Source organism: Vicia villosa, linkage group LG2 (genome assembly GCF_029867415.1).
Source record: "Vicia villosa cultivar HV-30 ecotype Madison, WI linkage group LG2, Vvil1.0, whole genome shotgun sequence".
Taxonomy (NCBI): domain Eukaryota; kingdom Viridiplantae; phylum Streptophyta; class Magnoliopsida; order Fabales; family Fabaceae; genus Vicia; species Vicia villosa.
The window spans coordinates 201,036,855-201,049,782 of NC_081181.1; the positions used below are offsets into that span (position 1 = coordinate 201,036,855).

Here is a 12,928-nt window from a genome sequence, read left to right on the forward strand (position 1 = left end):
TCTTTATGCTTGTTTTATATATTAGGGTTTAATTTTAGTTTAGGAATAGAAATTTTGTGGTTAGGGTTGTTGATTTGAAAACTTAGTGATTCAATCTGGTTTCCGGTGCTTTGTGCTTGTTTAGAATAATATTTGGGTGCTGGAAATGCAAGGATGAAACCCTGGTTCGCAGGGGATTTTTTCTGCAAATCGCAGAGCCCGCTTAGCGCGGTAGGCGCGCTTAGCGCGGTCTGGGGATTTCAGAAAAATCCCCTCTTCTCCCTGTTTTTGTTTGATGCAGGAGGAGTGATCTGTTGTTTTAATTCTTGTTGTGGCTGTTTAATTTTTGTTATGTATTGTGTTAACATGTTGGTTTTGTGGTGCCGTGTTCCTAATTATTTCAGATGGGACCGAAATTCCTGGGCTCTAAGAAAAGAAAGACCGGAACCGAAGGTGGCAGTTCTTCTCAAGCACCTAGGGCTATTCCGTTTAATCAAAACCGTTTTAAAAGTCATGTTCAGGAGGCGAGGTATAAGAAGTTAGAGGTTAGGACATGGTGGCCAGAGCGAATTGTGAGGATCAATCCTGAGGGAACCTATGGGTGGTGTCATCGCACCATTGAGGAGTATGGTTGGCTTAGACTTTGTGAGCCTGCACCTAAGTTTCATTTGGAGATTGTAAGAGAGTTCTATGCTAATGCCGTTCCAAATGAAGAATTTCCGATTGAAGGTGTTCCCTTTGAGTTCAAAACTTGGGTGCGTGGTAAGGAAATTGATTTTTCTCGTCAAGCTATCCGTGAGTTTCTTGGAACTCAATTACCTTTTGAGGATGGTGAGCTGTGTGGGTATCATGTGCAATTGGCAAGGGGTAATTTTGATTGGGAGCATCTGAGGGAGGTCTTGTGTTCGGTTGGGCAATCTTATGATCTTAATCCTTCACAGCAGCCCCAGAAATTCTCTAGGAAGTCGTTGTCTACTAATGCTCAGATTCTCATGTCTGTGGTCCTTCATAATTTGAGGCCTAGGAGTCACACTTCTTCTTTACCTGCTGAGTCTGCTGCTTTGGTTGCTCGTATGATTGAGCATGAGCCGATTGATATTACTCGCATTATTGCGAATGAGCTGAAGAGGGTTGCTTTGAGTGGAACTCGCCATGGTGATCGTGCCCCGTGCAAGTTGATATTCCCGGGTTTGATCATGAATCTGTGCAGGAGAGCTAGAGTGCAAATTCCTTCTGAGGGGCTTATGTCCATTGACACTTTTATTGATGATACTTTTATTGAGCGTTATTGTTTGTCCAGGTTAACTGCTGTTCCTGTTGCTGCTGCTCGCCCTGCTCGCCGCCGTAGTGATCCTGATAGAGAGGAGAACTTGGCATTTCATATGGCACATCAGAGAGCATTCATGTTTATGCATGACGCTATGTCTCAGCTGAGGGTGCAGATGATGGAGCCCCATGTGGCTCATCCGTGGAGTTCTCGCCAAGATTTGGTGGATTATGCTAATTGGCCTGAGGTCAGTCCATTTCCTGAGGAGGAGGGAGATGGTGGCGAGAATGAGAATGTGGAAGATGATGATGAGAATGAGTAGTTCTTTTTAGTTGATACTTAGTATGTTTAGTTAGTATGTTTAGTGCTAGTTTTTTTTTTATTTTTGACTTAAGCTATGTAGTTTTTGTTCCGTCCTTTTATAGGATGAGGTATTTTGAACCTTAGGCATTGCTATGCCTTTTTGGATATTTTGACACCTGTTGGTGTTTGTTTTTAATTTATTAAGTTTTTAGTTTAATTGCTTTTATTTCTATATACATATGCAATTGTGTTTTTAAATTTTTGTTGTTGTTCTTGTGAAAGTGCTTCCTTTGTTGAAGCAAGCTTTTACAACCAATTGGGGCGGTGATGATATAGTGTGAAATTAGCACGTGCAAGGTACATTTCTACCGTTCTTTTAAATATACCATGAATGAGATGCTTGTAACTGTACAATTGAGATGTCATATTTTCTTTAACAAATATAGTTCAATAATGAATCATTTTAGTTCTAAAACTAGTGTGAGGAGCCTTTCCATTGTACATATATATATTATTTTGTGGTTACCAACAATGTGCGTTTAACTCGTGTTTATTATGTTTAATCTTGCGTTTTTTATTTTAATTGTGTAAAGCATGAAAGTGATCAAAGCATTTTGTTTCGCATTACGAGTATAACTTCTCTTCCAAATATAACCTACCCGGTGAGTGTGTGAGTATTTGCTAACCACTTTGAGCCATTTTGCCAAGATTCAATCGGTATCATGTCATGCCTTATAATTGCCGATTTTTGATTTGAATCTTGATGACTTTCTTTGAACCTTGAAAAGTACCATGAAATGTGGTTAGGATTGATTCCTTTTCGCCTTAGAATAGGGAGCATTCGTGATTATGTGGTGGTAATATTCAAGTTGGGGAGAATAAAATTTTGATCTTGGTTGTATTGGTGTGTAGAAGAAAATAAATAATTGCTCAAGAGAGAAAAAGAAAAAGAAAAAAGAAAAAAAAGAAAAAGAGAAAAGAGAAAAGAGAAGAGCTTAGTATATAGCTAGTTCTTTTAAAATAAAAAGATGAACTCTTGAGCAATAAAATTGTGTGATCGGTTGATAAGGATGTGTGGATTTAATCATGATTTGAATGCTCTCTTAGGAATTGACCCCTTTTGTTTCAATGGCCTTGAGAAATGACACTTCCTTGTTAACCAACCCAAGTTTCAACCCTTAAGTCTTTGTGATTCTTGCTTCTACGCTTTTTATATAAATGTTGTGTAGATGATTGCATAATTAATTCTGGATGTTGGCGACATTGTTGTGTGAGTGTTAGGTCCTCAATTTTGTCTCTTACTAGAGAAGTGTGTAGGTTGTGATTCAATTTTGAACTTATTTTGTTTTAGGAGCTGTTTACATCAATTGTGTATTTAGTATTAGTATCTCAAGCATGGTATTATTTGAGCAAGGGTGAGATGTTGCTTGTGTGCTTATGGAATTTGAACCACCCATTTGTTCTTGTCTTAGCTTGTGCTCTCTTGGTTTTGCTTGTTGATTGTTTTTGTGTTTGTTTTCGTTTGAGGACAAACAAAGGTTTAGTTGGGGAGAGTTGTTAGTTACCAATTTGTGTAAATATCTTAGGTAATTTTTGGTAACTCTCAAGTCTTTTTGTGGTTAATAGTAGTATTTTATTGTCATTTGGTATATATTTATTCTTATATTTATATTATTGTTGAATAGTTCTTATCTTTGCAATCTATGTTGGATTTTGTAGTTTTTATAGATAATTGGAAGCTGGGACCATGGAAAAAGCACTTTGAAGATGCTCCTAGACCAAAGCCAAGGATTGCTGAAAAGAGGTAGCGCGCTAAGCGAGGTTGAGCCCGCTAAGCGCGCTTTTGAAGAAAAGAAGGAAGTTCTGGCAGAGAGTTCCGCGCTAAGCGAGGTCTGGAGCCCGCTTAGCGCGGTTGGGCGGTTTAAGCATTTATTGATAGCGCGCTTAGCGGGCTGCACCGCGCTAAGCGCGGTCTGCGAAACTTTGTTTATTTGTTTATGGGCCAGATCATTTTAGAAAGGAGTTGGAGATATTTTAGAGAGAAACAAGAGCAATATACACTGTAGCAAATATAGAGTTGAAGATTGGAAGCCTTGATCGTCGATTAATCGCCATTTGATGCTTGTTGATCTTCATCCTTACCTTCTTGTGCAAGCTACCATTCTCATGGATAGCTAAACCACTTTTGTATCAAGATAAGATGTAATCTTCCTAGCCTTTTGTATGTTTTTCTTGTGAATATATGTGTATGAACAAGTGATGATCAATATAGATGGTTTAGTTTGTTTATTAAAGCTTTTCCTTTGGTATAAATGTTTGAGACATCAATGTTTGTATCTAGACTTAACTAATCATCTTTCAAACTATAAGTTGCAGACATGGATTTAGAGTTTGATGTTTACTAAGTATCGGTTCTTAAAACGTTATTTGTATTGTTTAAACGGTGGAGAAATCGTCGGTTAAACAATACGGTAAATCTAACTATATCGTTGCGGACACGGACGATATAGGTGTCGATACGTAATTATATTGATCGTTAGCAAGTTCATAAGCATCTATTTATAAGGAAACATGCAAATTTAGGTCGATGAAATCGAATCTTGATACATATTCTTTAACTTAGAACTTTCATTAATTTACTCTTTGCTACTAAAAGAATTGAATGATCTTTTGCAAACCTAAAACTAAAGTAACATTAACTCAAGACAAAATAGGCTATAGAACGGCGGTGATATCGCAATAATCCCTGTGGAGACGATAATATCGAAAAGTACACCACAATACTCTTTCAACAGCTATCAAGGAAAAACTCCTAAATGCTTACAAGAGTTATTCTAGAGATGCATTTACAGAATCACCTCAGAAAAATTATAGATATGTACCTTCGAAGTAACCCTTAAGAGTATTTGGGGTGAATGATTCACTTGTGAAGCACAAAGTGCTTCCAGGAGTTAATTTGGAGATGCATCTATGTAATTTTTTGGGGGTGATTCCGTAGATCTATTTATGTAATTTTTCTGGCATGATTTTGTTGATGTATCTCTAGACCATTTTTTGACAAATATGTAGTGGATAGCTCACTTATGAAGCATTGTGTACATTTAAGGTGCGTCTAGAGACTCATCTCCGAAATATAAAAAGAACAAATTTGAGTTTTCAATGTGTTCAATCTCACCACATGGGATGGATAAAGTAATCCCCAATATTTAATGATCTAATAACACATCCTAACTCATAACAAGCATATCTGGTCGTAAGATGAACAAGTATATTTGGTCGTAAGATGAAGACACCATAATTATGTCAAATAAAGATATCGTTCCATCAGTTATGAACTCAAAGAAAGTTCCAAAACATCAAAAACAAACATAAACCTTAAAGGAGGGTTGTTAGAGCATCCACATTCATGCCACTTAAAATAATGGTATAAATGGACCTCACTTAATTAATTATATTTCTTTACACTTTTTAATTATTTAAACTATTTCACTATATTTTCCAAACATCCATACCACTCACTTAAAACTTTAAATTGAGTCTCATTAGGGTCTGTTTGGTTCAAATGAGGGGAGGGATTTTAATGGAGGGAAGGGAAGGGGGGATTTTTTGTAATTATATATATGTTTGGTTCAAACGAGGGGAGGAGAGGGATTTCGTTTAAAAAATATGTTTGGTTCACGAGGGGACGGGAGGGATTTTAATAATAATTTACAATTTTATCTTTGTAATTTTATATAAGTGATATGATATTCAATTGTAAAAATGTCATAAATATTTTCTTGGAAATAATATTTGTATAACTGAGTGATTAAAAAGTCATAAGTTATCGCATAATATTAAAAAAATTGAATACACTTGATTCGTATTATAACTCTCACACAAAATAAATTATACGTTGATAACAACTTTTGAATACATAAAATAAATTATAATTTTTATTAAATAAAAAATAATTTGAAGGTGAAGAATAATTATAATAAGTTAATGGGAGCAATAGAGAAAAAATTACAAAAAGATAAATAAGAAGATGAAAGAAAATAATATTTTTAATATAGTAAAATAAAACTAAGGATATTTTAGTAAATATAATAATTGAATTAATATTAAAACTCAGATCCCCTCTCCTCCCCTCCGAATCCCCCCGATTCGGGAGAATGCAAAAATGTTATTTGGAGGGATTTTGCTCCCCTCTCCTCCCCTCTACTCCCCTCCTCTCCCCTCCTAAAAATTGAACCAAACACATTTCATTTTAAATATTTCCTCCCCTCCTCTTGCTCTACCTCGAACCAAACACACCCTTAGTCTCAAAATATACTTCAACTCAATCCACCTGTTCCACCAAACCGTGGCTAGCACCTCTGCACAATGTTCATCTCCTTGCACAGTATTTTTTCTTGATATATTTGTGTGGAACCCATCGATCCATCCATGTGGGTGCTCTTAGATGTTTTATAGGGTAAGACCTCTTAATAGATTTGATTTTCACAAGAAATCAAATCAAATACCCAAATATGGCAACATAATTTGAAACCATCTGCATCATCCTCTAATTTAACGAAATATTCCACTTTGACCACATTGAAATCCATATGATAATTTCATTCACTTATCTACAATCCATCAACTCGTGAACACAAATGCATATAAAGAAACAAAAATGATATAGTTTCTTATTCTCAACAACAAAAGCAAAACTCATCGTGATTTAGGTCTATTTAAGAAAATCCCGAAACTACTCTAAATGGATTAATCAAACTGCAATAGGCATTGTTATGTACAACCCAAATTCTGCTAATAATATTAAAAATAATAACTAACATGACCCAAAAAAAATAATAAAATTATTGCATTGCCTTTTTTCATCACTTCCATAATTTTCATGACTTCTTCTCAAATGTAGTAAATATAAAGAAAAACTAGAAACTTGTTAATATGTTCTAATAACTGGACCCTTGTACAGTCCTCTTCTTATCGCAAACTCCTCGGAAGGTTGAAACTCTTCCAGCCATGTCACATCAGAAAACGTAACTCCGTCAACCTCAAGATTACCTACAATTCAATGCATGAATCCGTAACAAACGGGCTCAAAATAGAACACGATGTTTACAAGTGAAAGTTTGGTGAAAGGAAGAAAAAGAGATTACCTGGAAGATCATTCCTTTGGGATTGTTGGAAGTAAGAGCAGTGTCTTTCGTGTTCTGGAGAATAAGGTGGAGATAATATGTCAAAGATTGCGCAAGGAGTAATGGCCTTAAAACAATGAATGTTTCCTCCAACGGTGGGATAAAGAACTGTTGTTGAAGTTGGTGCTGTCATGTCTTTGTCTTTCACAAGCTTTGCAGCTCTAGCTGTCAGTAACAAATTGGAGACCAATATATCAAAGTTATTAATCATAATCAAGTCCTAAATGTTGAAGGAAAAAGAGATGAGAAGTTGAATGAGGACAAAAATAAGATGGCGTATAGATGTAGTCCCGACGCTACATATTGAAGGTGTGTCTGGTGTCCAACATGTGTTGGTGTCAAACACAAGACACAACACCGACACATTACATTCTATCAATTCTAATTTTTTTCAAATTGTTATCGATGTCTACGTGTCAGTGCTTCATATAGCATTTACAAAAGTGCTTCATATAGAATTTACAAAAGAGATATGTAATGGAAAGAAGGAAGAAAAAAAAAAAAAGATCACAAACAAGTGTTCTGTTCTATGAGATGATAAAAACTACCATCATATTCATAGGGTTAAGCAACTAAATAAGTTTTAAAAAAATTAATCAGAAGTTTGATAACTAACAGACCATTTTAGCCTTAGAATAGGTTTTTATGCACATTATAATTATGCCTAGCAAAGAACAAAAAGTAATGCTGCAATACATAGACTCTGTCTCGGTATCTTTGGTGATTGAATTTGAATCTCTCTATACTTAAAAATTTGGATCCTCGCATGTGGGATCCAAAACTACTATCATAAAACATGGCAGAGTACCAAGCTAAATGATTATACATTTCTCAATTATAAAAAGCCAAAGTATGATTTTCTTTGGCTCTGCATATCTGCCTAAACAATACAATTCTCAATTATTTCAATTGCCTAAACAATTGGCCTAACCTATCTGTATATCTGCCAATTCCAATTTTGTCATCAGAGTTATGGAGGCTGGGACAGAGTTTCTGGAGGGTTATGTCGGGTTATCAAAGGAAGTAGTTAGCAACCATAACGCCTAACTTGCTCGTCTTTGTGAGAGCATTGCAATAACCGATAGCAGCATCAAGCAGTTACTATCAAGTTGAATGCATAAGAAAAGGTTAAATTGGGATGATGATGGCAAGGAGTATCTAGCAAAGATGTAGGACTTTTAAATTCCATCTGAAAAACAACAACCAGTTCTTGACCGGGAACAAGGTCGAGGGTAGAATGACAATTCAGGAGAATCTTGATGGCATACAAAAAGGGTGGAAATTCCTGTGTTTGAGGGGCACATTGGGGCCAGGTAGATAGCCAGAGCTTAGAAATTATTTGACATGCAACAAGTTCAGGGTGCAAATTTTGAAGGATGAAGGTCTTGACCGAATATTGGCCGGCTTCACGGTAATGTTAAGTAGGAGGTTAGAAGACCATGTGGAGGAAAGTGTGTATGATCTGCTTGCAACTCTCTGGCAGTAGCAAGACTATTGCCATAGCGAGTACGGGTGTACGGAGTAACGCATAAGAACGGGGCTTGTTCACGGTACAGGGCACTAGGCAATTGCCTTATCAAGAGTTTCTTTGAAGGAAGAAGGAAGGGAGGTACTGTTGTTAAGCCCTGGAAACAGATGCCTAGAAAAAAGTATCCGGATATGATCTTGGAAGACAATGAACAGTAACCTTACAATGGAGAAATTATCAAGATCCAAAGGTAAGAAGCATGGCCATTATAGAGAGAAAATGTACTCTTGAAATTCTTGAACATGGAAAGTAATCACAACTTTCCAATCCATGATATCTACCTTGATGATAATGGTATGTATGGACAATCAAGTTCAGATAGTAAGAATCAAGAAACCATTATGAAGAAGGTATTGATTTTAATGGGATATATCACACGGTCTTTTCCCGGTAAAAAAAAGGAATTGATCAAAAAAGTAAACATTTTTCTAAAAATTTCCTAATTCAAAAGTCGTCGTATCATGATTTTAATTATACCTTGATCACATTAACCTACCTGCAAAGTATCATACCCTGCTGAAATCCCGAAAAACACTAGCCAAGGAAGTTTCATTTTAAATATTGAAAATCAAAAGTAAAATACAACCCCGCGTCCCCTTTCTCCTGATTAGTTATTCTCCACTCAAAAGCAAAACTTATCGACTAGATTTTAAATAGACCTTGAAATCTTCTCCATGTGAAAGGATGTTTTGATTATCTTGAATGGGACTAATTGAATATTGAACGAGGCTTGAGTAAAACAAATCTAAAAAAGGGCCACCTTAGGTTCAAGAAAAGAAGCTCCAATAATTGTAAGAGAAACAAATTATATTTTCCCGATTATTAAAAAAAAGATCTTCCTTACTTCATTGTAGAAAAGACCCTAACACGGTTGCAATGTTAATAGATACACGTCGAGACCAATCCCAACCCAAAATGTACAATCTCTCCAGTCTAAAGTTGGATTGCATATTATTAGGCTCCTTATTATAGGTATAAGGTTCCACCTGATCATTTAATATAGTGATCACTAAATTTGGGTACATGTGTAAATAAGAAAAACTCAGCCCTAACCTCTTGCAAAGTTTAGATGTAGAAATCACCTTAAGTTGATGATACACTAGCATATGGAGAAAGACCTTGCCTCTTGATCGCAAAATTCAGGTGCAGAAATAAATAAGAGTAAGACAAACTCACTCCCACCCCTTTGCGCAGTTTAATGCAAAAGAACTAAAGCATATGATAAAACCCTAAAAATCATGTAAAGACATGAATGTTCCAACTTCCAATCTTTCGTAGCTTAAGTTTTTAAAAGGAAAAAAACCTTTCTTTAAGGCTTTAACCAGAGCAAGAATCCAGCCAATCAACTCAGAATTATCCAATTTAACTCCGCCGAGATCCAGTTATCAATGGCGGGTTATGGCGGTCAGCTAAATATCTGCCATATAAATCTGATGTTGCAGCCTATGGCGGCTTACACAAAATTATCTATTCTATAACACCCGTGTTGGAAGGAAATTGGACAACACCGCTAAGATCATGCACTATCATCCACAAAACATCAAACATCAACCATTGACTTTTAAACAAGGGTATTCGATTTCCGTTTTTAGTTAGAGATTAGAAGACTGTTTTAGCGAATGATTGTAATAAAATAGTGTTTTTTTCTTAAGAACGAAACTAAGGCATGACACACTGTATTCAAGACTTGGTGCAGTCCAATTCAGATACAGGGGACTAAAAATTGGATAAAACATCATAAAAGTACGGAGAAAAAAACTATAAAGAACAAACCTTCAGTTGGATCATTTGGGCCAGGGAAATCGATCCAGTCATAGGATTTAACATGCACTGTACCATATATGAGCTTGCTTAGGACCGTCATTCCAGGATGATTGTGGAGAGGAATGACAGATGAAGGGGGCATGCAAAAAATTCCAATCTGATAAAGATGAAAATTAATAATGAATTTCAGTAGTTGTTCCCAGCATGGTTTCAAACTGCGGTTCGCAGTCGCAATTGCGGCTGTAATATAAAGGATTTTGAGATCTCTGCAATAACATTGCATCAGTAATTTTGACAGCCTCAGCCGCATTTTCCCACAATATAAAGGTTGGCAGCGCAGCCGCAATTTAAAACCATAGTTTCAAATTGCGGACTGCTTCACGTGTTGCGGCCGCAATATTGTGGTTGCGATAGTGATCACAACAGCATCAGACCGCAATTGCAGTGTGATTGCAAATCCTTTTTAAAATTGCATCGTAACGCTGCAGCGGCCGCACCGTAAGCTTCAACGATGTTTAAAAGAATCAAAGATGTTTAAAGTGGTGGAGTTATTAATGAGATAGATGTGAACCTTTAGAGAGGAAATAGAAGATATATGAGACATAAGATAAGTATTAAAGTATAATATTTTATTTTATTCAAAAATAAATTTACACCCCAATTGCAGCAATTCGCATCGCAACAACCCTAACCGCAATTGCAATTTAAAGCCACGGTTCCCAGTATTTAAAAAACAGAATTTTAAAAACCATCACTGGATAAAAATGATGTGGAGTTCTAAAAAATGATACTTACAGAGAAGCTGTCACATTCATGCAAATGTAAGTATTTGATCGGCGGTGGTTGATGGTTCCCATTAGTCTCGGGCATTTGACCGTTCCAATTGCGAACTACTTGTGCCTCTTGCTCGAGACCTACATCGGATGGCTTCATTTTTTCTGGAACATTATGTTAAAGGTTATTACAGAAATCTCATTTGAACATTAAAGAAGCAATTAATATGTATCAAATACATGTGTCTCAATTTTAAGCAAAAAGGTACTAAAAAAGTTGATCCGTTCGGAATGAAATATAAGCAAAAAGGTATTTAAAAAGTCGATGTATGTGGTCTCAATTTTAGACCACATAAATACGTCCACTTTTTAAATACCTTTAAATACCGTTTTTGCTAATATTTCATTATAGAGAGCAATATATCACTTTGACCTATCTAGTATCAATATGTGCTTGCAATTTTTACTCATCTGATTAGTGCCACGGCTTGTGAAACAAACCAATCCGTTATAAAATAAACTAGATTGGACAAACATAAAGTAAACAATGCTCAGTCAATGAGATCGGCAGGAAAAAGTCTATTTACGTGTTATACACGTAATTACCGAAATTGAATGTTTAACATATTCGGAATACAAAACTACGGAGTTGAAGATAGAAATATGCACGTAAACAACAAAAACAAATAAGTAAAACACGTAATATACCTAACTTCTCGCAAACTTTTGAAATGGCATCTTCTGACACGGGTCCATTGGGTGAAAAAGACGTCTTGCATAGCCTATACAATCTCTGTATATAATATGGCATCTTGTAAACGCGTACGTAATAAGCTTATCTACTCAGCGTACGTAATAAGCTTATCTACTCAGAACAATGCCCCGGATTCAGAACACCTTGTAATCAGCTTATCAATTGCAATAGCGACTGGATATACAATTGGATAACAAGAGTATTTTAGTCTCAGAATCAAACCAACTGTAATGAATCTGAATAGTTGCAGATGTTCCCTCACAGGTAATCTAATTTATGGGCCTATTCAACAACAAAATAAAACCAATAACAATTCATCACAATTCACAACTCTATAATAGCAAATCACTACATGATCTAAACACACACATTCACCAAGCTCAAAATACATTCCAAAACAATAAGATTCAATTCCCTTTGCCCTAAATTTCTCTAAACATACATCTCAAAAATCAAAACAACAAAAAAAAAAATCCATTTTTCCCTACAAACAAATTCACAAAACCCCACAAGTTTCTCAAACCCAAAAATCAAATCTTTCATTATTTTTTCATATCCACTAAACAAAACATACACTACAAAATCGAATGTTATCATATGTCAACAACAAAACCCTCTAAAAACAATCACAGACATAGAATATAGTCAATACACTGTCAAAAACTTAAAATAGGGAAAGATTCACAAACCAAAAAAATCGAAAATTGAGACTGACCCAATAAAAGTTTTATGCTAAAAAACCGAGTAAACACATAAAAATCAAAAATTGAACAAAAACCATAAATGGGGTATGAGATTCCAAAAAAAAACATTAAAAAATGAACAAAAAAGGTTCAAATAAATGGTAGAAAATTGAGAGAAAAACAATACCTGTGAAACCCATCACTATGAGGAGAAAGAAGGTTAGATGAAGGTTGAAGAGATTGAAGTAAGTAAGGGATCGAAACAAGGTAATAAAAACGAGGAATAGAAGGAGAAAATAGAGAAGAAGGTGAAAAACATTAAAGATTATGGGCCCATATAGAATAGAAAATCTTTTACACGTCATCATAAAGTTTTTTTATTTTTTATTTTGTTTTTTATTAAATAATTACCATGTCTAAATTCTCTCTGATTTTGTAAGATTTTTATCTTAGAAGTTTTTTTTTTTTAACTACAGCTGTATCTTAGTTAGCTTAACTTCACTTGTTCACACTTTTTGTTTTTTTGTTAGGTGTGTCTTGCAAGTGGTTATTTTGTTTGCTTATAATATTAAAATTGAATACAATAAGAGGAAGTTATAATAGGTTTGATTCTAGATGCATAATTTGAAAGCAATGTTGATACTTTTTATGGACATTGATTTATATATATGGATGTTTTATACAATTTTCTTTT

The 12,928-nt window shown here is 35.2% G+C and overlaps 1 protein-coding gene across 2 annotated transcripts; it reads right to left on the bottom strand.

Annotated features, from left to right (window-relative positions):
* Positions 1-6,261: 6,261 nt before the first annotated feature.
* Positions 6,262-12,555, bottom strand: LOC131653589 (plant cysteine oxidase 4-like). 2 transcript variants are annotated; one of them, XM_058923783.1, is made up of 6 exons: positions 12,422-12,555; positions 11,506-11,725; positions 10,820-10,962; positions 10,034-10,181; positions 6,694-6,897; positions 6,262-6,598 (listed from the first exon to the last, which is right to left on the bottom strand). In XM_058923783.1, exons 2-6 carry the CDS (start codon positions 11,606-11,608, stop codon positions 6,477-6,479), a joined length of 720 nt encoding a protein of 239 aa, XP_058779766.1. In that variant the 5' UTR covers positions 11,609-11,725; positions 12,422-12,555; the 3' UTR covers positions 6,262-6,476. The 2 variants fall into 2 exon arrangements, with proteins under 2 accessions (XP_058779766.1, XP_058779765.1); XM_058923782.1 differs by having other exon boundaries at positions 11,506-11,833.
* Between the last annotated feature and the right edge of the window lie 373 nt (positions 12,556-12,928).